Here is a 24,414-nt window from a genome sequence, read left to right as displayed (position 1 = left end):
ATAATTGTGTTAACATTCTTAGGTTTCCAGGTAATTTTGCTATAAGAAAGCAGCCACGTCTAGTGGAGAGCAGTTTTGGTTTCGACTGAGCCATCAGCAGTATAACTTACTTTGCACAGACAGACAACACTGCTTGGCCGTTTTCCCTTTAAAATAGACAGGGAGGTAAATATAAACTTCATGATGTAACCCAAGTAAGCCATGCAAAGCTGCTCATTGCTACAAATAATGTTTCCTGTCTTGCATATATTGCTATATTGGTCCCTTTTGTGAACCCATTAATTCCTTAATTAGAATGATGTTTCCAACAGAAACTGAACTGTAGCCTTTGTTTGCCCACAAGCTTCCTACAAATAGCTAAAACCAGGACAGCAGATTCAAGACAGGAACAAAGTTGGGAAAAGATTGGGAAGGTTAAGATTTCCAGTGTTCTCTTTGGTAGACTCCCCTCCCCTTTTCTTGATATCCCCTGCTCCCAGCCATCAAAGGGATCTGGACAGAGCACTAACTGGCATAGAGGTAAATGGTTATCTCTTGATCCCCTTGTGTTCCTCAAATTATGCTGCACAGAAGCTGGTCCTGATTGAATAACATACTACTTCTGAGGAGCCCCATGGCACAGAGTGATAAGCTGCAGTACTGCAGTCCAAGCTCTGCTCATGACCTGAGTTTGATCCCGGCAGACGTTGGGTTCAGGTAGCCGGCTCATGGTTGATTCAGTCTTCCATCCTTCCGAGGTTGGTAAAATGAGTACCCAGCTTGCTAGGGGTAAAGTGTAAATGACTGGGGAAGGCAATGGCAAACCACCCCATAAAAGGTCTGCCATGGAAATATTGTGAAAGCAACGTCACCCCAGAGTCAAAAACAACTGGTGCTTGCACAGGGGGTTACATTTACCTTTTTATATTATTTTTGAGGGCATTCAGTCTCTGTGTGCCTAGTTTTCCTGAAATCAGAGGGCAGAATCTTAAAAGGGTGCACAAAAATGGCCTCCCTTAACATTCCATGCCTCATCCCTGATATACTGTCACACTGATAGGTTGCCACAGGAGAGTGCATTTCTGGCTCAGCATAGATTTCCTGTTTTACTTAGAAGTGGGAAAGATACAAACTATTATAGTGGCGTATAAAAGGCAGGTAGAGGTTGCTAGGCAACTGCCAATACATTTCAGCTACCGTTTCCTAATAATCCAGGAGCAGCAAATGAATGTATTCTATGTTTTTCTCTTTTCCCCTCCCTACCCCTTACTTCCCTTCTGACAGAACTAGAGTGGGGATGGATTGCAGACTTTACGCGTATCTGCTTAGAAGAGCCAACACGCTTGCTTTGTCAGGGTTGGGCTATTTGACTGCAAAGCCTTTACACTGGCCAATCTTGATGGCAACAACATTTTGAGAGCCCCAGAAAATGAATGCCCATAGTCAGTGTTCAAGCCACAAATCTCTCCAAAGAACAGAAAAAGAAAAGAAGCATTCCCATTTGGCATATAGTACACTGCAAATGTGCCCATGTCATGCTCTGGCATTACTGCAATCTTTTGATAAGAACAGGATTTACTTACACCCTCCTAATGGATGCTGTCATATACCACATCAATAAGATCACACTCTGTCAGCTGGTTTAACATAGCTGTTATAATTAATGCCCATTCAAAATCACCAGCACGCTAGCAGAATCTCCACTTTACCCAGAAACATGAGTTCAAAGAGTAGAAAACAGGCCCAGCGGTATTATTCGTTAACCAATATATGTATATAAAAATATTATATTCTATTCTATTATACCAAACTACCAGGGCTTTTTTTGTATCAGGAGCTTCCAGAAGGCCCTGTACTAAGAGCCCTGTAAGCTCTTGGAGGATTGGCTACATCAGGGGTGTGTGGCCTAATATGCAAAGGAGTTTCTGTTAGAAAAAAGCCCTGCAAACTGCCATCCAATCTCAACGATTGTTGATCAGTTCTTATTGGTAGCTAACTTCCACTGGCATTTGACATTGAGAGAGAAATTCATTGGGTTGGATTCAGCCCAGTGTTTTGCACAATCTTGTTCATTTTCTCCTCTTTATTACAGCCCCCATCCTGCATAGCTATTATTCAGAAAGGTCCCATGATTCTCCCCTTCCTTTTACACCTGAAGACAAGCAGGATGGATCAAATCCATTATCATTCTCTTGAGTCATCTTGTAGCTGCTACATTCTTTCCAAGTAACTAGCAGTGACATTTACAAGATGTGAAGTCTCTGCCACACACAATGAGAGACTATTAAGTAGTTTACTTCATTTATTAACAGTTTTGTTCCATAGGGTTAGGAACTTTCCTCTGATTTACTCCTTTAGTCACGCATGCCTATATGTGATCTGTGGGCCTAAGGATATATATCATTTCAGGGAAAGCAAAAATCTTCTCATATTCCATATATCTTCCCATTACTAGCTGATACTTTACAGGACAGCATCATGATTGCCATTCTTTAAAGCTGTTTACAGCTTCATCTTATAAAATTTAGGAGCATAAGTTTGGAAACTGAAAACCTTCATTGTTCTTTTAATTGCTGCTGCACTTTTCATGCATGTGCAGAAGCCCCCCACCCCAACCCTGAAAGAGATATAAATGGATGCTTTAAGTCTGAATAATTTTTAGAGCAGTAGCAGTTCATGTCTGGGTTGTGCAAAAGGGGTAATATGATGCAGAATATTGTAGAGCCTCATTTGCATATAAATAGACCTAATCAGAAATGCAAATAGCAATCAGGATAAAATCTTTTTAAAAAAAAAAAGGAAAGGAAAAAGCCCCATGATACTTGTGCAATAACAAAAGGTCAAATACTTGTATTGTCTACATTTTTTAAATTGCTAACAGCCAGAAGCTATGCTTTCCTTTGCAAAACGGGATACAGAAGGAGCAGATTGGTGCCAACTGGCAATCGCCCTCAGACAAACATTTGAGAGATGTTTCACTCTTGTTCTTACAACTGTCCTATCATTAATTCACATTTTAAAACATCATTACAATCTTGGTTTCTCCAGGCAGGTGAAAACTAACAGAACCACCAAACTGTCCACACATGAAATCAAATGCTTCTTTAAAGCCTGCATACTTGAGAGCTTATCCTGTTTTCTACTTGTAAATAAGCAGCCAGTTGGGTGCACCTATAGGATATATATTCTCTGCACAATAAACTAAACATTCCAACTCAGTAGAAATAACCTTTGCGTAGTATTGTTTTAAGGCAACAATCTTTGCAAATACAAATAAGTCCCAATATGATCTGATCTTACAAATTCTATAGGATATATTTCTAAATCCCAGGTGATGGGACAGGGAATCTATTACAAATCTAGAATGTTCTTATTCTTGTTAGATCTCATTTTTTAAAAAATCTGTAAATCAGGGCAAAGAATCTTCTTCTTAGTGGAAGCATTTCTTCATACATTCCAGTTAGCATGCCTTACATTGCAATGTATATATACCAAATATTTATTGCACTATTGAAATACTGCTTTCTGTGTGAATAACAGTCTATTAAGCCAAGAGAGCCACCTAGTGCTGTACCTTGGAATCTTAAAAAGTGTTTTCACAGGATGCATGTCGAATAAGGGTGGATCTCCATCACCCAGTTCAATGGCCGTGATCCCAAGGGACCATACATCACACCGAGCATCATAGGAGTAGTCATACTGTTGTTCACATGCAATGACCTACAATACGAAAGCAAAGACAACATCACATGAACTTTCTTCAGAAGCAGTCATTCAGGAGCAGCACATCCAAAGACATTATTACGTCATGATTACCAATTCAAGTTCAGCTCCAGGCCTGGTTATCCTGCCATTCATACACCCACCTCTCACCACTCTGTTTTGCAATGATAAAGTTGCAGCTGATAATCACCACTCTGATTGGCTTGTTAATGTAAAGATTTACAAAGAAATTCTTCAAGTTGCCTTCTGAGTTGTTTCCAAAATTAAACATTTTATGAGCAATTTCTACCTCAATAACTTTTATTTCTTTTTTAAAAAAATGTATTGCTTTTAATCCCTATTCCTGTTTTTTAAGTTGTAAGGAAAAAAGAACATGTAGACCTAAAGCTTTTCCCCCTTCCAGATAGCTTCCAAAACCCCAATACTTCTCGGCCAGTAGATGGCAATACTTATGCTGTTTGCATCTTACAGCTGACACAATGAGTCCACCTCAATCTATCCTAGGAAGGATGTCAGTTTATCACTTGCAAGGTGGTGTAGGAAAGAAACTGTGAATTCAGGTCTGAAGCCACAGTTCAGTCAAAAAAGAAATCTTATTCAAAGTCAAATCACAGAGTTACAACCTTCTAAGCCCATTAACTTCAATGGATTTAGAAGGTGAAAGATGAATAATAGGTGAAAGAATTCACAACCAAATAAATTAGAAGGGTCTAACTCTGCATAGGATTGCATTGTTAAATTGTAGGACATGTAGGTTCAATGTCCAGCTGGTTATGTAGGTCATGAATGGCCTCCTGCTAGCAGGTATTTTAACTTTGTTCAAGGATGAGCCATCAGTTTTTTATTTATTAATTTATTTGGACATTTATAAGCCATGCTCTCTGCAAGCAAACAAAACCAGAGATTTAAGTACCTTACAAATAAACAGTCTAAAACTGAGCAGTGCCATATATTCCTAAGGGAAAACAAAACTTTTTCTACAATAACAATAATCAAAACAACAAATAACACAGAGACAGAATATTAGGTGGGGAAAAAATAACAACCCAACCATTTAGACAAGGTCTTCTCTTTGCACTGAAAAGTCATAGTCTATGTGCTTCCCGTGTTCCTGGGACTCAACCTTCCTGTGGTCAAAAATAGCTATTGTGGGATTATGGGGAAAATCCACAACCATTGATGCCTTTTGCTGACAAATTGCGGGGTCCAATTGCTGGTGAGGATGGCTGGCTATAGCCCTGACCAGATTTGTTCAAGGGAAATGACAGAACACAGAAGTCAACACCTACAAGAGATTTCACATCTAGAATCCATGAGGCTAACTTGGCTACAAAAAGCCAAGTTTTACCTCAGATCCTGCCTTTCCATGTTTAGATTTAAAACCGTGTTCTTGGGTTAAATAAATACACAACATTTGCAAATCTATGTTGTTTTGCTCTCACTCAAAATAGTATCATGCTTACACAGATCAATGACTGACTGTGAGGAGAAATCAGAAATCAGCATGCAGATTGACATCAAGACTATATGAAACAACAGCAAGAGAAAAGGTATACCTTGTACAGAGGTTACATGCTTTTCATGACTCAAATAATGGACTGTAAAAGATGCCCAAATGTAGGTCTTCTAAAGATCTTCCACTGTACTTTCAGTTATCGCTTCCAACACCTCTCCCCCTTTAGCCTCAGCATATACAGTACATCCATAAAAAAAAATAGCTGCAGGCATTCAATGTGCAACATGGAGTGATTACAACCACAGAGCTAGCTAGCTGTAGACCTGCACCATATAATTAGTACAGTTGACCCACCAAGCTGGAAGGAATCAGAGGTTTAAAGGGTTGAACCTCCTGGGGAAAGTTCAGACGTTCACTTGGCTGATATTACTACCTCAAGCACTTATGCGGTATGCTGGTGCTATGCTGAAAGCATAATAATCCTTGGGGATTTCTAACTTGCACTGACAGCTATCATAATCCATACAGTTAGATTTGATCTAACAGGCTAGATAGAACTACCTATTTATGTTCAATTCAGTAAATTCACAATAGAGAGAAGGCAATTCAAGTAGGAGATAAGAATGAGTGAAAAATCCTCAGCTGCTTGCTAACAAACGCTCTTGTTAATATTTTGCCTGAGCTACTTGAATGTACATTACATGTCCTGTGTTGATTTGCAGGAAAGGAACCTAACAGAAAACCCAATTATGAAGGGACTGGACTAAAGTATAGCACCGATCTTTAAAGCTCTCTCAGTAAAATGTGCACAGGAGGATGCTGGACTCTGATTTGGAAGAATTCTAAAGCCAGTCCTCCTCTAAATTAACCAATCTTATAGCTCTTCCTTTTACACAAAAACAGTTAAATAAATGTTATATATATGTGATCGGTAATTTGTCTATTATATGGAGTTCTTGCCTGGCTCACTGGGGCCTGTAGGACTGAGCTTGGGGACTCGGGAACAATGGGTAGTAGGATCCAAATCCCTGCTGCCCTGCTCCAATCACAGGCCCCCTGCTGGTTTGAATGGTCCAATAGGACGCTAGAGCTGGAACCTGGAATGTATATAAAGTAGGCCCTGTTGGCCCAGTAGTTAGTCTTTTAGTGCAACCCTATATGATGCTGTATTGAATAAAGAGCTAGCTATGTTCACTACCACCTCACCTCATCATCGTGTGGAACCCACTATATTATAATAAGTGAATCTTCTGATGGCAGGTTACAGGAAGGTCAAACTTGAAAAGCCATTTTGGCCAATTATCTTCCCCAAGGTGTGGTAGTTCCCATTATAACATGAGAATTCATAGTTCACAGATCCATCCCCTTCTCAGATTCACCAAGTTCATGCCCTGCCATAATATTTAATGTGGATTTGCAATTTGAATAGAAAAGCCCCACCCAAGCTATTTAATACTGTCCTGGTAGTCTATGAAGACTGCATGCCTGAAGTCTTCAGATCAGGATCTGGAACATCCTTTTCACCTCTTCTCCTCTTTGTTTGTCTGTGGGCATTCAATGAAATAGCTGAGCAGTCAGGTGAGAATGGCTAAAAGGAAGTACTTCTTCAACCAAAGGGTGATTAACATGTGGAATTCACTGCCACAGGAGGTGGTGGTGGCTACAAGCACACACAGCTTCAAGAGGGGATTGGATAAAAATACGGAGCTGAGGTCCATCAGTAGCTATTAGCCACAGCATAGTATTGGAACTGTCTGGGGCAGTGATGCTCTGTATTCTTGGTGTTTGGGGGGGGGCAAAGTGGAATGGCTTCTAGCCCCACTTGTGAATCTCCTGATGGGACTTGGGGGGGGGGGGGGGGGTTGGCCATTGTGTGACACAGAGTGTTGGACTGAATGGGCTATTGGCCTGATCCAACATGGCTTCTCTTATGTTCTTATGTTTTTGTTTTGTTTTGTTTATATCCAGTGTGATAAGTAGTCATGGAAACTTTAAAGCTTGCACAATGTCTTGTGTTCCTTTGGTTGCTAGTAAAAAGTATCTTTCTGGATTTTGGTTCTGGGTTTTACACAAACAGACAGACAGACAGACGGACGGACGGATGGACGGACGGACGGACGGACGGACAGACGGACAGACGGACAAATGGATGATAGGCAAGTCTGATACTCTGATTCCATCCTGTTTGACAAAGTGTGCATGCACACAAAAGCTCACATCCTGAATAAAATTATGTTGGTCTTAATTGGACTCTAACTTTGTCCCATTGCTTCAGATCAACATGGCTACCCACCTGGATACAGCTGCATGCAATCTGTCTATTTGGACGTACCATAACCAATCACCTAAGAGGATTCTTCAGCTAGAGGAAGACTATCTGGGAAGAGACTGTGCCGATGGAATTCTTTACCCCATCACCAGATAATATTACCCAGTTTGAATTCCACCAACACCTACCTAATAGTGCGTTATCTAAAATCAGAGTCTAGTTTTATTAATACAATGATTCTACACAGCAGTACCCAATCCAATGAAGACAGTCTGGGGTTTCTCACAAGATGCAAACATGTGGTCTTCACAAGTTGTCACAACCTCATTTTTGTTTGTTTTTTTTTACTTAAAAACCCCACCTTCTGAACACCTTCTGGGGGCACCAAATTGGGTGCCCCCCATGTAAAAGAGCCCCGTGGTGCAGAGTGTTAAAGCTGCAGTATTGCAGTCCTAAACTCTGCTCACGACTTGAGTTCGGTCCCCGGTGGAAGTTGGGTTCAGGTAGCCAGCTCGAGGTTGACTCAGCCTTCCTTCTTTCCGAGGTTGGTAAAATGAGTATTCAGCTTGCTGGGGGGAAAGTGTAGATGACTTGGGAAGGCAATGGCAAACCACCCCATTAAAAAAAGTCTGTCGTGAAAACGTTGTGAAAGCAACGTCACCCCAGAGTCCAAAATGACTGGTGCTTGCACAGGGCACCTTTCCTTTCCTTCCATGTGACTTGGTGACGTTATCAGTGCCGTGGGGGGGGGGGGTGTGCCAGAAATTAGCTTTGCCTAGGGTGCCAGACAGTCTAGGGCTGGCCCTGCTTCTGAATAGATCTGGGGAACTCTAAAGTGTACACAATGACATTAGCTTGGTTGGTTCTGAATGGTTACATTACTTTTGGTTCTGGGTTCTGCATTGGGCAGCCATGGCTACCTTAATTCTCTGCACAGAGTAGGTACCTGAAAAGTATGGAAAGTCTGCTAAAGGAGAGATGGAAAGAGAACATGTGAAATTGTTAAATGTTAACATTTTGTTTTGTACTCAGCCAAAGGAGTTAGAATAACCACAATTTCTGGAAAATTATTCCTCATACGGTTGTCAAGTACCCTTCTAGTGGTATAATGTCTTTAACTGCCTCTTGAATATAAAGCCATCCTAGAGTACCCATTGACACTTTTAATAAGGAGGGGAAATCGCTGTGTATATATAGCTTTATATCTAGCTTATTTAATGTCTTTATTCACTTCCTGAAAACATCTGTTTCCAATAATGTCCTTCATCAAAATCATATGAATCAACTGCTTGAAGAGGGTGACTCAGAAGGACGTCATAACCAATTTCGCTATGTATGGGAAAATAATGTTCCTCTTTTTTCTTCCTTTCGAAATACTGAACAATCATCATCATTCTAACTACACAACAGCGAAATAGTACTTCTGAAGTTTGTTTGTTTTTTAAAAAAAATACCATATGTAACTGTATGACTGGGGAAGGCAATGGCAAACCACCCCATAACAAAAAGTCTGCCAAGAAAACATCCTGATGTGACATCACCCCATGGGTCAGTAACGACCCCGTGCTTGCACAGGGGACTACCTTTACCTTTATGTAACTGCAACTTATAGGTGAATTTAAGATGGCCACCACTTTTTTCTGAAGACACATGTGGGGGAAAACACTAGCCTTCTTTTGAGATAAATAGGGCAGAAATTTCCCTGAGGTCAATAAACTGGTAACTGAGGTAAGATTTGAGCAAGGGACATCCTGCCTATGCTCAGCTTACCACAAGATTCCATGGTACTTTAAACTCCTTGTTTTAAAAATGTGGAGAAATACTGTCTAATCTCATCTAAGCAAATAATAGTTTAGTACACTGTAAGAACCTCTGTGTCAGACATAAGAACCTCTTACGACAGCAAAAGTGACAATATCGATAAAGCACTCAGCTGTTGCTGTGAAGTGACTGAGGAAGGATAACTGAACCATCAAGGGGGCAGCAGAGTGACCAATGCAAAGGCCTTGGTGTGCCATGAGACACAAACAGGATGCTGGGCTTGTTTGGCTTTGCATATGAGGGACTGCCTGGAAATCATCAGAAGGAGGCTGTTTTCCTCAAGTTAGGTGTAGCGTCTTGTGCTGAAATAAAGCACCGCACGGCCCTGCAGCAAAGGCGACCAGGGGAAGTCCCCACACTCCATCCCCACAAAAGCACAGATGTTATGTCAATTTTGAACACCCCTTCCTGCCTGCAGTTGCTCAGAGCTCTTCCTTTACCTATCCTTAATGACTATAAGCTAGGCCAAAAGTGATCGATAACTGCCAAGCACAGCTCCATGGCCTCATAAGTGACTAGGGATCTGGTATATTTACTTCTCTAGCATCTCCCTCCTCTACACTATAAGGCTATAGCACAACTGGGCGAGTAAAGGGAAAGGAAAGGTCCCCTGTGCAAGCACCAATTGTTTCCGACTCTGAGGTGACGTTGCTTTCACAACAGACTTTTAACGGGATGGTTTGCCATTGCCTTCCCCAGTCTTCTACACTTCCCCCCCTACCCCCCGGCAAGCTGGGTACTCATTTTACCGACCTTGGAAGGATGGAAGGTTGAGTCAACCTTGGGCCAGCTACCTGAATCCAGCTTCCACCGGAATCGAACTCAGGTCATGAGCAGAGAGTTCAGACCTCAGTACTGCAGTACTGCTGCTTTACCACTCTGCACCATGGGGCCGCTGTAAAGGGAAAAGGCCCCTTTAAAACAGTAGTCCCTGACCTTTTTGGCGCCAGGGACCGACTCCAGGGCCAGCCCATCAACTGTGGCTCCAGAGCCAACAGGGTGGGGGGACCTAATTTGGCCTCCCCGCCACGGTGCCTTCTCCCTCCTGTTTTCCTCCCCCATTTTCCTCCTCCCTCCTTGCCCCCCTGTGCAGCCTCGCCTCTTCCTCCCCCCCATTTTCCTCCTCTCTCCTTCCCCCCTTGTGAGCCTCGCCACCTATTAAAGGTGCAACTTGACCCCTACTTTGTTCTACTGCTTCAGACCAACAGGGCTGCCCACCTAGATCTATCTTCCTCCCCCCGTTTTCCTCCTTGGCCCCCCCATGCATCCTCGCCACCTCCTCCCCCCCCCCCCCCCGTTTTCACCATTTTAAGGCTGGGGAAGGGGTGGTGAAGTCCTCGCAGGCTGTCCCCCCCCCACCAAACAACTGCAAGGGAAAAACCGCTGCAGCCAGTGGCAGCTGAGGGCACGTGGCACCCCAGGCAGGCACCCCCCCGCAGTGCTTCAAACCCCCCCCCCCAGGCTTGCTGTGCTCACCCCCTCCTTCCCTTCCTTTTCTGTCCCATTCCATCACCTCTCCCCCCCTCGCCCGCAATCCCAATGCTCCACCAGCGGCAGGGCCCAGGGGGAAGGCGACGGGACAGAAAGGAAAGGGAAGGAGGGGGTGGGTGGCAGATAGCCAGATGAGTCATGCCCATATTGGACATGACATAGGGTTGCCAACCCACAGTTAGGGGCAGGGGATCTCCTGGTTTGGAGGCTCTCTCCCCACTTCAGGGTTATCAGAAAGCAGTGGGGGGGGGAGGAAATGTCTGCTGGGCACTCCATTATATCCTATGGAGACTGATTCCAATAGGGCATAATGGAGAATTGATCTGTGGGTAACTGGGGCTTGGGGGGGGCTGTTTTTTGAGGTAGAGGTACCAAATTGTCAGCATAGCATCCAGTGCCTTCCTCAAAACACTCACGCTTCAAAAAGATTAGTCCACAGTGTCCAATTCTATGAGCCCCCAAAGAAGGTGCCCCCATCCTTCATTATTTCCAAATGGAGGGAAGGCATTTAAAAGGAGTTGGTCCCTTTAGATGTGATTCCCAGAACTCGCTTTGGAGTTCAATCATGCTTGTCGTAACCTTGCTCCTGGCTCCACCCCCAAGTCTCCTGGCTCCACCCTCAAAGTCCCCAGATATTTCTTGAATTGGACCTGGCAACTCTCGACTAGGGGTGGGAAAGACAAAAATGTGTGAGCTGGAGGCTAAAAATCTGTGAACTAGCTCACGCTAATTCAGCTTAGAGGGAACACTGGTCCCAACAATTCTTCCTTTAAAGCAAGGTCTACATTTCTTTGTTAGATTCTTTTCCTGTTCAAATAATGTGTACACACACAATTACTTTCATATGCCTCTGGGGCATCAATTTTTTTTGTAAAGTATTAATATTGTCTTCTTTAAATCCTGTCATTTTCCTAGAATTTAGCAGACAGATTCTGTTATTAAAATGGCCTTCAAATACATAAGAAAACGTTTATCTGTATCAGAAAGGCTAAACCAACCTTAGCTAAATAGGAGGTAAAGTAACCTAAAGCTATTAACCTGGAGTTGACCTTGTTCCCCAAGATGTGGGCCAGTGAATAGTGAACAGGAGATGCTGAAGGGGAAAGAAGGACAAAGGAGAGGAATGCTTGTTTAAGATTATTCTATAAACTGTGCAATGTTTACTTCCAATTAATTATAAACATTAAGCCCCAGATTGCTATTTTCAATTATACAGAGTTCTGCCAATTCTGCTGGGAGCTAGATTTTTCATTGGAACTTATTTAAAAGCATTTCCAATTACAAATTTCAGACATGTGCTATTGAAAAGTCACTTTAAATGCAAGTTTGAGATTACAAACTATCATTTAGATCAATTTTTTGTTATGATTTGATAAGGAGAGGCAGCGTTTCAAGCTGAAAGGCCATATTCAACCAGATACTTCCACAACATCATGGGAGATTATACTCTGTTTTATAACAAGAGCATTAAAAAAACAAAACCATTCTGTGAGTTTTGTATCTTCTATTCATGGTGTTAAAAGGGGCAAAGGCATATTAAAAAACATTCTTCAGATATTCTCTTAAGTGTTCTCCCAACTCATATATTGCTTTTACTTTACACTCTGAAATAAATACTCTTTGTTCTCTCACATACAAATGTTAACCTGCTACAACATTCTTGGTTTCCAATGAACTTTTTTTCACAGAAATATATGTACATATCTTCCATCAAGCCACAATTGACTTATGGCAGCCCCAGCAAGGGGCTTCCAAGTAAGGGTTGTATTGTGCATATGGACCAATGGTACTATTACCATGTTCCTGCTTGGCTCATTGGAGCCTTTAGGCCTGAGCTTGGGGACTCAGGAACAATGGGCAGTAGGATCCAAATCCTTGCTGTCCTGCTCCAATCACGGGCCCCCTGCTGGTTTGAATGATCCAATGATGTCCTTGCACGGGAACCTTGATGTGTATATAGTTGGCCCGTTGGCCCAGTTCTTCAGTCTTCTACAACCTCGTCTCCTCCTTGCATTGAGCCCACTATATTATAGGTTGCCAGGTTCCTCCAAGTCCCCAGTGGGGGACTTTGGGGGGTAGTCTGGGAGGGGGCAGGGACAGCCCGAATGTGATGACATCATGCAAAAGTGACATCATCACCCTGGGGACTGGGGTTATACATGTTTGCACTCCAAGCTGTGATCTCAAGGCTTGGATTGCAAGCATGCGCTGTCTCCAGCTCCCCCAAAGCATTTTAAGATCTTTATATGCTTTGTGGAAGAAGCGAGGGGGGAGGGGTGCACATACAATCCAAGATGTGAAAACACAGCTTGGAGTGCAAACGTGTCACTCCTCCACCTCTCCCAAAGCATTTAAAATATACCTTTAAATACTTTGGGGGAGAAGGGGAGGGCACATGTTTGCTCTCAAAGCCATGATTTTGCAGCTTGGATTGCACATGAGCATGCAAAAAACAAAACAAAAAACCCCTCCACTTCTTCCCCAAAAGCATTCAAAGGTATCTTTTAAATGTTTTGGGGATGAAGTGGGGCATGAGCATTTGCATGCCAAGCCATGATTTCGTGGCTTGGATTGCAGGTGTGTGGTTCTCACCAATGTTCCCACTAAGCTGAGTTAGTTAGTGTGAGTTAGTGTTTAGCCTCTGGCTCACACATTTTTGTCTTAGCTCAGGAAAAATGGCCCCAGAGCAAACTAATTTTTGCAGTAGCTCACAACTTTAATGCTGGTAGCTCATAAAGCAGAACTTTCGCTCACAAGACTCTACAGCTTAGAGGGAATATTGGTTCCTACCCCTCTTCCTCCCTCTTGCAAGATTTAAAAGACCCTCCAGCTGATGGAGGGCCACCTGTTCCCTGCTGATCAACTGAAGGGCCCTTTTAAACCTTGCAGGAGGGGAAGGAGAGGGGTGGCCACTGGGGGTGGGGCTTCCCCCCACTGGCCAAGTGGCTGCTGGTGGGTTCATGCCCCCAAAACCAGGGGAACCCTTGCCAGGAATTGGTGGATGGCAAGTGAGAAGCATCTTCCTCTGCAGGGCCTTCCTTGAACTGACCCTGCTTAGCTTCCAATCAGGTTCCACCATGCAGCCTCCCCTCCCATCACAGAAACATAGCTCTAATTAAATAGAAGCAGGGGTGGAATTCTAGCAGGAGCTCCTTTGCATATTAGGCCACACACCCCTGATGTAGCCAATCCCCCAAGAGCTTACAAAAAAGATCCTTGTAAGCTCTTGCAGGATTGGCTACTTCAGGGGTGTGTGGCCTAATATGTAAAGGAGCTCCTGCTAGAATTCCACCCCTAAATAGAAGCATAGATCCAAGTGGGCAGCTGTGTTGGTCTGAAGCAATAGAACAAAGTAAGAGCCCAGCAGCACCTTTAAGACCAACAAAGTTTTATTCAGAATGTAAGCTTTCGTTTGCATATGAACGCTTACATTCTGAATAAAACTTGGTTGGTCTTAAAGGTGCTACGGACTCCTCAATAGAAGCATGTCTTAGTAAAAATTTCCTCTCAGGAAGTACTGGTACTAAGGGTTTTTGAGGGGGAAACAGAGTTCCTATGTTTGACTGGCTACATATAGGGATCATAGACACATGGTAATAGTACAGGACCACATCTAGGAATAAAAGCTGGCATGTAATCTTTCATATTCCAAAGAGGTTCTTGGGCATTTCAACAACTGTGCTTTACTCTGGACATTGGTATTCCCATCCGTCCTTTGCTAGGGAGCAAAGAAGAAAAAAGGAAAGAGAAAGAAATGTGCCAAGGAGCAAAGAAGAACCTGGCATCTCATTTAAACCGGATCACCTTACTTACACGTGCACTGTTAGTGTGCTCCATTCTGGCTTACAAACCACACACACTTAGCAATTCATCTGAGATGCCAGTTGGTTGAAATGTTGCTTGAGTAAGTTTTCATATAAGCAAGACACTTTGACGTGTGCTGATTTCAAGATGTGCAATGGCATCCATAGAAAGTTAGTCTGTATACTGAAATAATTTCCTTCTTGTCTTTGTTCATCTCTTTCCCTAATTAGTATACTGGTCTACCCAGACCATAGCAAGAACTTGTCTTTTCTGAAAACTATAGAATTGATTGGGAATGGTGAACTTCTATGGTGCTCTCCATGGTTTCGTATTTCTAGACAGACATAGTGATATGGATGTACATGTATGCAGTACTCCCAGTCGCTGGGATCAATGTTCTTGATTATTATGGTGCTCTGTCCTTCCCACTAGCATATACACATGGAACTGGGACAAGACAAGAAAACCTTGAGGAAGCATGTTATACAGGGCAGTTCTGATCTCTCTGCCCCTCTATTTCTTTAGCACAAGGTCTCAGTTCTAGAGAAAACTCTATCAAAGTGGGTTTCCAAATAAAGCTGCCAGGACCACCCCCCCAGTGGATGGCTGGGAATTGCTATCACTGGTGATGCAATCATGTCACTCTCAGTGCAACCAAGAAGTGATGTCACCATGTAGTGGTGAAACTCTAGCATTCACCCAAAACTCTATGGTTAAACAACCATAGGCTGACAACCTTATTTCAAAATGGTTCTTGTTCTATTTTCTATCTAGAAAACTCTCACAAGAACTGAACAGTCCATATAGACACATCAGGGAAATATGTTTCCAAAAATATCCTCCAGCATGATCTACAATCTAACCTCACTTTTTCCCTTATAATAACAGGTTTGTGGCCTGGGCAGCTGGCCCTCTCTAGATCTCTAGGCCCTAGTAAAGCGTACCTCTTCCCCCCAAGACCATCTCTCAGGCCTGTTCTCCCCCCCTAGATTTAGAGTACAAGAGATTATGTTAGTTCTTACCATACAGGTGCCACTCCCAGGAGACTGGCACTTGTCAAATAAGAAGCAGTGGATTGGAGTGGATTGGGTATGATGGACGCCAACTGACCATCCTTGACACTTCAGAAATTGAGAAAGCTCAGTGCCAAAAATGGTCAAAAGTTGCCCCCCTGAGACAACAAAGATTGTAAGAAATTGTATAGTGGCTAGTACATGGAAGTTTCTCTTCCTTCCTTCCTTCCTTCCTTCCTTCCTTCCTTCCTTCCTTCCTTCCTTCCTTCCTTCCTTCCTTCCTTCCTTCCTTCCTTCCTTCCTTCCTTCCTCCCTTCCTCCCTTCCTTCCTGTTGTTCCATTTCCACAATTCTGTTTCATTATTTGCCACTGGTTTCAAAGGAAGACTCCCCCACACACACACTTTTTCCCCTCAGGTATAGACCTTCATGGTTTAGCATTCAAAACTCTGGGGGATTATAGCAATCTTATCACATTTCAGACAGATAAAGGGGGGTCTGTTTGAGGCAATAAATGCTGCCCATGTTTTACATGGGAGAACTGATAGGAAAGACTCCAAACAGTCACATGGGACAGCACAGCAGCCACTTAGCAAAAACAGTAAAAGAAGAAAAAGAATTGCAGATTTATACCCCGCCCTTCTCCCTGAATCAAAGAGAACGGCTTACAATCACCTATGTCTTCTCCCCCCACAACAGACACCCTGGGAGGTGGGTGGGGATGAGAGGGCCCTCACAGCAGCTGCCCTTTCAAGGACAACCTCTGCCAGAGCTATGGCTGACCCAAGGCCATTCCAGCAGGTGCAAGTAGAGGAGCGGGGACTCAAACCCGGTTCTCCCAGATAAAAGTCCACACACTTAACCGCTACACCAAACTGGCTCTCAGTAGGGCGAGGAAGAGGCATGCTGACAAGGCAAGGGCATTGGGTAGCACCAAGTTTTGGTCACATGCCTCTTCAATGAACTGCTAAACTCTTGAGTTTGATTATTCTTTCAAAACAAACCGATTCCTATAATTTATTGTTATTTAGATGCTTTAAGAATGCATATCTTTAGAAACCCTGAAATCTTTTAAAAATTCACATCTTCAGAAACCCTGAAATCTTCAAAAAGGCAGAACTTAATAGAAATAAAAACAAAATAAAGCCCACCTCAGGAGCCATCCAAAATGGGGTTCCCACTGATGTGTTTCTTCTCAGTCTTGTGCTGCTGAGCTGTGCAGAAACACCTGTAAGGATAGAATAATTCCAATATCAGCAGTAATAGTCTCATTGCCCTTTTAATTTACACAGTACATTTCTCCACATTCAGATCTGGTTCTGCAAAGCAAGTGGCCTTAGCACATATGTTTTAGAATAGTTCCAGGGCTTTTTTTGTAGCAGGAACTCCTTTGCATATTAGGCCACACCCTGCTGATGTAGCCAGTCCTTCAAGAGCTTACAGTAGGCCCTGTACTAAGAGCCCTGTAAGCTCTTGGAAGATTGGCTACAGCAGGAGGTGTGGCCTAATATGCAAAGACGTTCTTGCTACAAAAAAGCCCTGAATAGTTCTGTCATCTTTCTGGAAAAATATAGTTTTAGGCAGGGCTTTCATTTGCATATTAGGCCAAACCCCCTGACATCACCATGGTTTCACACAGGCTGTTTGGTAGAAAAAGCCCAACAGGAACTCATTTGCATATTAGGCCACACCCCTGACACTAAGCCAGCCGGAACTGACACCAAGCCAGCCGGAATTGCGTTCCTGTGCATTCCTGCTCAAAAAAAGCCCTGGTTTTAGGATAAATTGAGTCAGTTCCTTTAAAACTGGAATTCTTATTCAATCACCTGATTCAGGGACACATTCCTGCAATCTGGCCACTCTATGTGTGTATGTGTGTCTGCACCCAGAAGTCATGGTGACCTCTAGTGACTGACCCCTACTGGGGCCTGGAGGATATTCAGAGAGGTGGCTGGATAAAGCCTAACCCTGTCCTCCCAAATGCTATTTCAAGGAGGTCTCCCATCCAAGTATTTGCCAGAGTTGACCCTGCTTAGATTCTGAGATCTGACGAGATTGGCCTTGCCTGGGCTATCCAGGTCAGGGCTACTTTTTAATGTTCACCTGTTAACAATCAATAAAAATGCTAACAGATAAATGCCTTTTTAAAAAATCAGCCTGGAACACCACAAGGAAGCAGATTGTGAGAAGGGTCCACAATGTCTACAAATTGTCTCTCGTTTTATGATTATTTGTTCGGGTCTACATGTATGATCGTCTGTTCGGATCTGCATGTATGATTATTTTTTCGGGTCTGCATGTTGTGAATTGTGACTGTCTTTACAGCATTACAAGTGTATTATCATGATTTTTTATGCACTTATCAGCACTTTATTTGACTTTTCTAAGAATACAAAATACTTTTTGCAATAATTGGCTGTGAGCTTGTGCTTGTGTGGTCAGCTTTGTAGCACAGTCTCCTCTTGTGTGGGTGGTTCTTATTTTGAAGGAGGATTTTTTGTAAGTGACCATTTTCCCTGTTTCATGTTTCACAAGTGATTTCAAAATAACACATATTTATTCAAACTCACCCCCCCCCCCCAAAAATCAGCCATCCATAGCTATTTTTATCTACCTCTTGTTGAACAGAATCACTTAGCAACTCAAATTGATTTCTTTCCTTGCTTAATTCTGGCTGCTATACTCCATGCAACATGGTGATGATGAGCAAAATATTGAGACATGCTATTAACCAATATTGTTCGCTTTCTAACTTCCTCCCTTCTGACGTGGTCTTTCTTTTGGCCTTGATGAGCTGTTTCGTGCAGCTCAATCGAATAATTCTAACTATTATACTGAAAGATGACCTCAAATGAAAAGTGATTTCCTCCCCCTACCATTTGATGCCAAAAGAGGCTACTAACGAAGCTGTTGTTTTGGGCTCAGTGTTTGTCCAGTGGCTGCTCAAAAAAACCCCAAGTATTTTCAACCGCTCGTCAATAATGAATTTCTGTTCCTTCCAGGTAATAAAGAGACATCTGCTCTCAGATTCATTTGACAAATATTGCTTGCTTTAAAGTATCAGGGAATTAGCAGTAATGCACTGATAAATCTGTTATATATATACACATATATATATACACACACAGCATCTTATTTTAGTTTTGGGGTGAACTCCTCCTTTATAGAATTATTTTGCATGGGCCAGATGTACATACTGGCAAAACAATTGAAACTGTGCTTTTTTATAGATGGTAGTGATGAGATTCATTTTCTCATCTTGTCTGTTTACTGGCTTTAATATGCTTCTAGCTCAATCCCAAAAACGTTTACTGACTGAGTTCAATGGGCCTTACTCCTGAGTAAGCGTAAAGAGTTTTCTTTATGTTATCCTTGTGTCAGATTATAAATAGAAATTTTACATGATTTCTTTTATCCTTACCAAGAAATAAGTACATTTGTCCAGAGGTAAAGCTTACTTTGGATCACACGTTTCTTTCGTTCTTTTCTAGATCCTTCCCATTCAGACTCACTCCTATCTAACAACTGTAACTGCAAATTAAATGGATCTGTTAGCTTTGGGGCCCAGAGGACCACTTTACCTTCTGCTGAGAGGGAATAAATGTGCCGGAGGCTAGTCACAATCATTTGAGAAAGAAGGATGTCTTATTTTCATATGCAGAAGATGAAATATTTAAAGTCTAGATTAGAGAGACAAATGACTTCAGTGCAATGCAAACAGACTTTCTGTAAGTAGAAATAGCTTGGGGAAGAAATCCCTTTCATGGGCAGATGCTCTGATCCAGTAGGGACACACAGACGTAGAAACAGAGCACTGTGTGGGATTTCTGGAACAATCCAGACGTTGCGATGCATGACCTAGTCAGATCATTTGGTAGTAGTGCTGCTTACTGCTTTGCTAACATAGCCAGTGTCAAGCATCGATATTTCTCAATAATCAGTCTTTTGTTGTTAAATCAAAAGTTGCTTTATTGTAGAAACTCTGAAGCTTTACCAAGGACAGGATCCTTGGAAGTAATGACGTATACATGATTACACTGTTACTACATAGGATTACTTCAAAGGATAGCATTCAGATGCAGTTTGAGTCACGGGTTCAAAGGTTAGTACATAGTATCTATTTTCTTACTAAGGAATTTAGGTTATTAAAAACATCTCCCTTTCTCACACTTCTTCCAGACCTGATAAGAATTGTCTGTGTGAATGTGGAGGAGAGGCACCTCAACAGCCAGGCTGCGGCGTAAACATCCTTGGGCTAGATGAATTTACTATTTGCCCAACCATTGTAAAAGGGAGGGTGGCGGTGGATACTAGTGACCTGATTTCTGTCTAAGAAACCATCATTGTACTTAGAAATATGCATTCTTGACAACCAGCAGGGTGCGGTGGTTAGTGTTAGATGTCAGACCAGAATCTGGGAGGCCTGGGTTCAAAAATCCTCCATGCTTCCATGGAAGCAAACTGGGTGACCTTGGGCCAGTCACTCTCTGTCGGACTCACCTACCTCACAAGCTTGCTGCTGTGAGAAACTAGAGGGGGGGGAGAAGAGTATTGTAACTTTCGGGCTCCCATTAAAGAGAAAAGCAGGATTTAAGTAAGTGAGCAAGCAAGCAAATAAATTGGATGGGAGATAAGGGAGGAACAGGGTATAGTTTTCCTGACGCCTCCCACACAAACTTCTGATTGGTATTATGCCTATTTGATCCAATCCTTGGAGCATCCAGCCCCAGATTGTCTGCTTGCACAGAACCAAATCAGGGCTGGAGCTTCCTCTCTGAATTATGATGAATTTATAATGCAAACCCTTTTTTCAAGATTTCACCACTTACGAACACACAGATGCAGAACCCTCTCTGCTTTCTCACCAAGTCAAAAATAGATGCCTTGAGCTAAACAGTACAAGCCATGGGGGGGGGGGGGGGAGGGAAAGGGAAGGGGGAGGAATGAAAAGTAGCAGCATGCTATTATTACCGAAGTCAACAAGTTTGACTCCTCCTTCTGTAGTCAGGAGAATGTTGTTCCCTTTGACATCACGATGAATGATTCGGTTGTTGTGTAAGTGCTGCAGACCCTGCGTCCCAACAACGAGAACAAAAAAAATGCTTACGCCCATATTTAAACATGCTTCTCCTAATGTTAACGAGAGAGGGGGAGCAATCAAAACAATCTGTGCTTTACACCACAGAAACATCTGCCCCACTGTATCACACCCTCAAAACAGCCCCCTGCTGTTCCGACAGCCGGCAGATTACTGCCAGCCGCACCATCATTTATAAATGGAAATGTATCAGATGGGGAAATTGCCCCCTCTGCTGTCATTAGAAGCTTAATGAACATCCTTACCAGGAGAGCACCATATAAGATGTAGGAGATTATAGCTTCATCCAAGCGTTGCCCACACTTCAGCAGGCCTTTGACAAGGTCTGTGACAGAGCCCCCATTACAAAGCTGTGAAAGGGAAGGCGGGAAGAGAGAGGAAGCAAAACAAGACCTCAGTTACTCTGCAGACTTGATTTCTTTGCTGGTGAATCTCTCTTTCACAGCTCTGCAAGTAATAAAACGGGGTTGCACTTACCTGTAACCATTGTTCATCATGTGATTTTCTAATTGCAGGCCAGTCATGGAGAAGAGCTACCAAGCTTTAAAAAAAGTTTCCAGAGCTTAAGAGTGTTCCATCTCCCTTCTGTCTCAGGTGTTGCCTTTCCCACCTAAAGGATCACATGACAGAGGTGGAGAGAGCACTCTTCTCTCAATTCTCCCTTTGCCACTATAAGGAGCTAGAACCAGCAGAGCAACCCACAGTGGGGAAAAGAGAGAGGGATGTGTGCCTGCACAGAAGACCAGTCAATGAACACGGTTACAGGAAAGTGCAACCCTGTTTCATTGTCGTCGCTTCTGTGTAGTCCCACATGGGAGAATAGCAGACTCACCTACCAAGGAGGTGGGTGTGAACTAATCAGCAGAAGATTGACGTAAGACTGCTTTTCCCCCAGTTGTCTCCTTCCAGGAATCCACATTCATGGAGTAATACCAGACAAACATCAGTCTCTCCCCACCCCCAGCTGGGGGGGCAATCAACCTGCAGAACTTCCTGGATTTCTATCAGGTTAGTTTTGGATCAAATCAAGATGGCTGAGAGAGAGATAAGCTAATTTAGCTAATTAAATTCAGCCCCACCTCCTTTTCCTGTATTTTCCCCAGTCTTCTAATATTTGTGTATATTATTACTACCTTCATTGTTGTAAGATTCTCACTCTCCACAACAGCAGAAGAATGGTCAACACAAGAATGGAACTGTTGTGCTAAGTCCCTGAGAGTCTCTTCCCAAAACCTCTCTCTGCCTCAGCTTCTCCAGGTCAGCAACCCTAGCCTCAAGGGAATGAACCTGCTCTCTGAGAGCCATAGGCTCCATGCAGCGAGCACACACCCACAATTTCCACCCATTGAGTAGATAATCATACATGTAGCACTCTCTGCAAAACACTGGATAGCTGGCCTTCTACCAACATAACTGGTTAGGTATATAGAGTGATGCAGGATCCTTAGTCCTGATCCCCAGGCTAAGAGCCCTTTGACTCCTGCACTTCAGCTGATGCCAAAGGCTCACACCTCTGCCTAGGAAGAGTCTTCCTGTTCAGAGTCCCATGGCCTCTGCACCCTACCTCCCAGCAGCAACAGCAGAGGTTCGGCCTGCACTTTTTAAATAACACCATCCTACCTATTTCAGAGGCCTCAATTCGTAGGTAAGACTCAGAAAAAACTACAGCTTGGTGGAGCTCATGCTCTCCTTACAGCAAGGAGAGAACTGAGAGAAGAGTGCTCTCTCTGCCTTCGACATGTGGCCCTTGAGGCTGGAAAGGCAACACCCAAGATGGAGGGAAAGGGATGCACTCTTAGACTCTAGAAACTTCTTTTAAAGTTTGGTAGCTCCTTTCCATGGCTGGCCTGCAATTGCGCAGTTCCCTTGCGCAGAAGTCATGATGATTATTAACCTCAGTATTGCACCTGAACACACAGTGGAATGACATACTATTGATTTTCACAACTGTCATTTCCAGTTAGGAGTCACATAATCACAATATTTTAACTTTGCACTTACCATTCTTGTCTTTCAAAAACAAATGCACCACATTTGCACACACATTTTATCAGGGCATGCACAGAGAACAAAGGCCAAGAACAAAGGCCACATGCATGTCTCTTGAGCATGTGGTTGAGAGTGTTCATCTAGGATTTGAGAGGCCCAGTTTGAATCCCCACTCTGCCACAGACCTTTGGGTGGTTGGACACTCTTAGCATAATCTACCTCACAGGGTTGTTTGAGGATAAAACAGAAGTTAGTCGCTTTGGATTCTCATTGGGGAGAAAGGCAAGGTATAGATGAAGTAAATAAGTAAGACAAGGCTTACGATTTACAGTCTCATTACAATCTACAAGTAATTTGTTCATTGAAGAGCTCCAGCTCCTGTCTACAAATGCTGCTCATTTCAAGAGCAAGCTATAAGGAAAAGCTGAGGAGCATGTGAATGTTCAGTCTGGAGAAGAGGTGGTTGAGGGGAGACATGATTGCTGTCTGAAGGGCTGCCACTTAAAGGAGGGCACAGAGCTGCTCCCGTTGGCAGCAGAAGAGAGGACTTGCAATAATGGTTTTAAATTAAGGGCAGGAAGGCATCAGCTGGATATTAGGGAAAACATGTTAAGAGTAAGAGTTGCTCAACAGTGGAATCAGCTACTGAGGGAGGTGGTGAGCTCCCCCTCACTGGCAGTCTTTAAACAGCAGCTGGACAAACATTTGTCAGGGATGCTCTAGGCTGATCCTGCATTGAGCAGGGGTAGGACTAGATGGCCTGCATGGCCCCCTTCTGTTGCTATGATTCTATGAAGAACAACTCCATACAGATTCCTTTTCTTCTTTGCAGGTCATATACCGTTAGGGTTGGCAACCCCAGTTGGAGGCAACCATCCCAGTTGGCAACCCCAGGTGGGGACACTGGATCCCCCGGTTTGGAAGCCCTCCCTCCATTTCAGGGTTATCAGAAAGCAGAGGGAGGGGGGTTGAATGTCTGCTGGGAAATCCATTATACCCTATGGAGACCGGATTCCATAGGGTATAATGGAGAATTGATCCATAGGTATCTGGGGTGGGGTGAGCTGTTTTTTGAGGTAGAGGCACCAGATTTTCAGCATAGCATCTGGCGCCTCTCCTCAAAATACCTCCCCCCACCCGAAGTTTCAAAAAGACTGGACCAGGGGATCCAATGCTGAACCCTCAAAAAGTGCCTCCATCCGCCATGATTTCCAATGAAGGGAAAGCATTTAAAAAGAGTGCGGTCCCTTTAAATGTGATGGCCAGCACTCCCTTCAGAATTCAATCATGCTTGTTATAACCTTGCTCCTGGCTCCATCCCCAAAGTCTCCTGGCTCCACTCCCAAAGACCCCAGCTATTTCCTGAGTCAGAACTGGCAACTCCAGGGCTTTTTTTTTTTAAGCAGGAATACACAGGAATGCAGTTCCAGCTGGTTTGGCATCAAGGGGTGTGGCTTAATATGCAAATGAGTTCATGCTGGGCTTTTTCCTTTAAAAAAAAAAAAAGCCCTGGGCAACCCTATCAGTCAACTGCAAATAGAGGAAGCCTATGGAAAGGGATCTTTGCTCCTTCCCACAAGAGTTGACTGCCTACCCTAAGCAAATCTAGGGGACCATTGGGAATAGTACAATATGTGGCACTGGAATTGCAGGAAGAATTTTATTCATTTAAGATTTTTATAAGGCTTTCCTCCAAACTTCAATGTGATTTACAAAGAAAATCAGAGTGAAAACCAATGGTATGCAATAACAATTTAAAACCACAGCAAACC

General features: G+C 43.3%; 1 protein-coding gene across 2 annotated transcripts in view; it reads right to left on the bottom strand.

The window, feature by feature from the left end:
• MYO3B (myosin IIIB) overlaps positions 1-24,414 on the bottom strand; it is a 411,089-nt gene that overhangs the window by 330,548 nt on the left and 56,127 nt on the right. For both annotated transcript variants that reach the window (XM_060257443.1, XM_060257444.1), the window contains exons 4-7: positions 20,899-21,003; positions 20,527-20,626; positions 16,707-16,783; positions 3,554-3,699 (exon numbers count right to left, since the gene is read on the bottom strand). In XM_060257443.1, coding sequence (XP_060113426.1) covers positions 3,554-3,699; positions 16,707-16,783; positions 20,527-20,626; positions 20,899-21,003 — 428 coding nt within the window. The remainder of the gene's footprint in view (positions 1-3,553; positions 3,700-16,706; positions 16,784-20,526; positions 20,627-20,898; positions 21,004-24,414) is intronic.

Source organism: Heteronotia binoei, chromosome 16 (genome assembly GCF_032191835.1).
Source record: "Heteronotia binoei isolate CCM8104 ecotype False Entrance Well chromosome 16, APGP_CSIRO_Hbin_v1, whole genome shotgun sequence".
NCBI classification, from domain to species: Eukaryota; Metazoa; Chordata; class Lepidosauria; order Squamata; family Gekkonidae; genus Heteronotia; species Heteronotia binoei.
The sequence above is the reverse complement of the archived record's forward strand: the minus strand, read 5'-3'. Positions and strand labels throughout refer to the sequence as shown.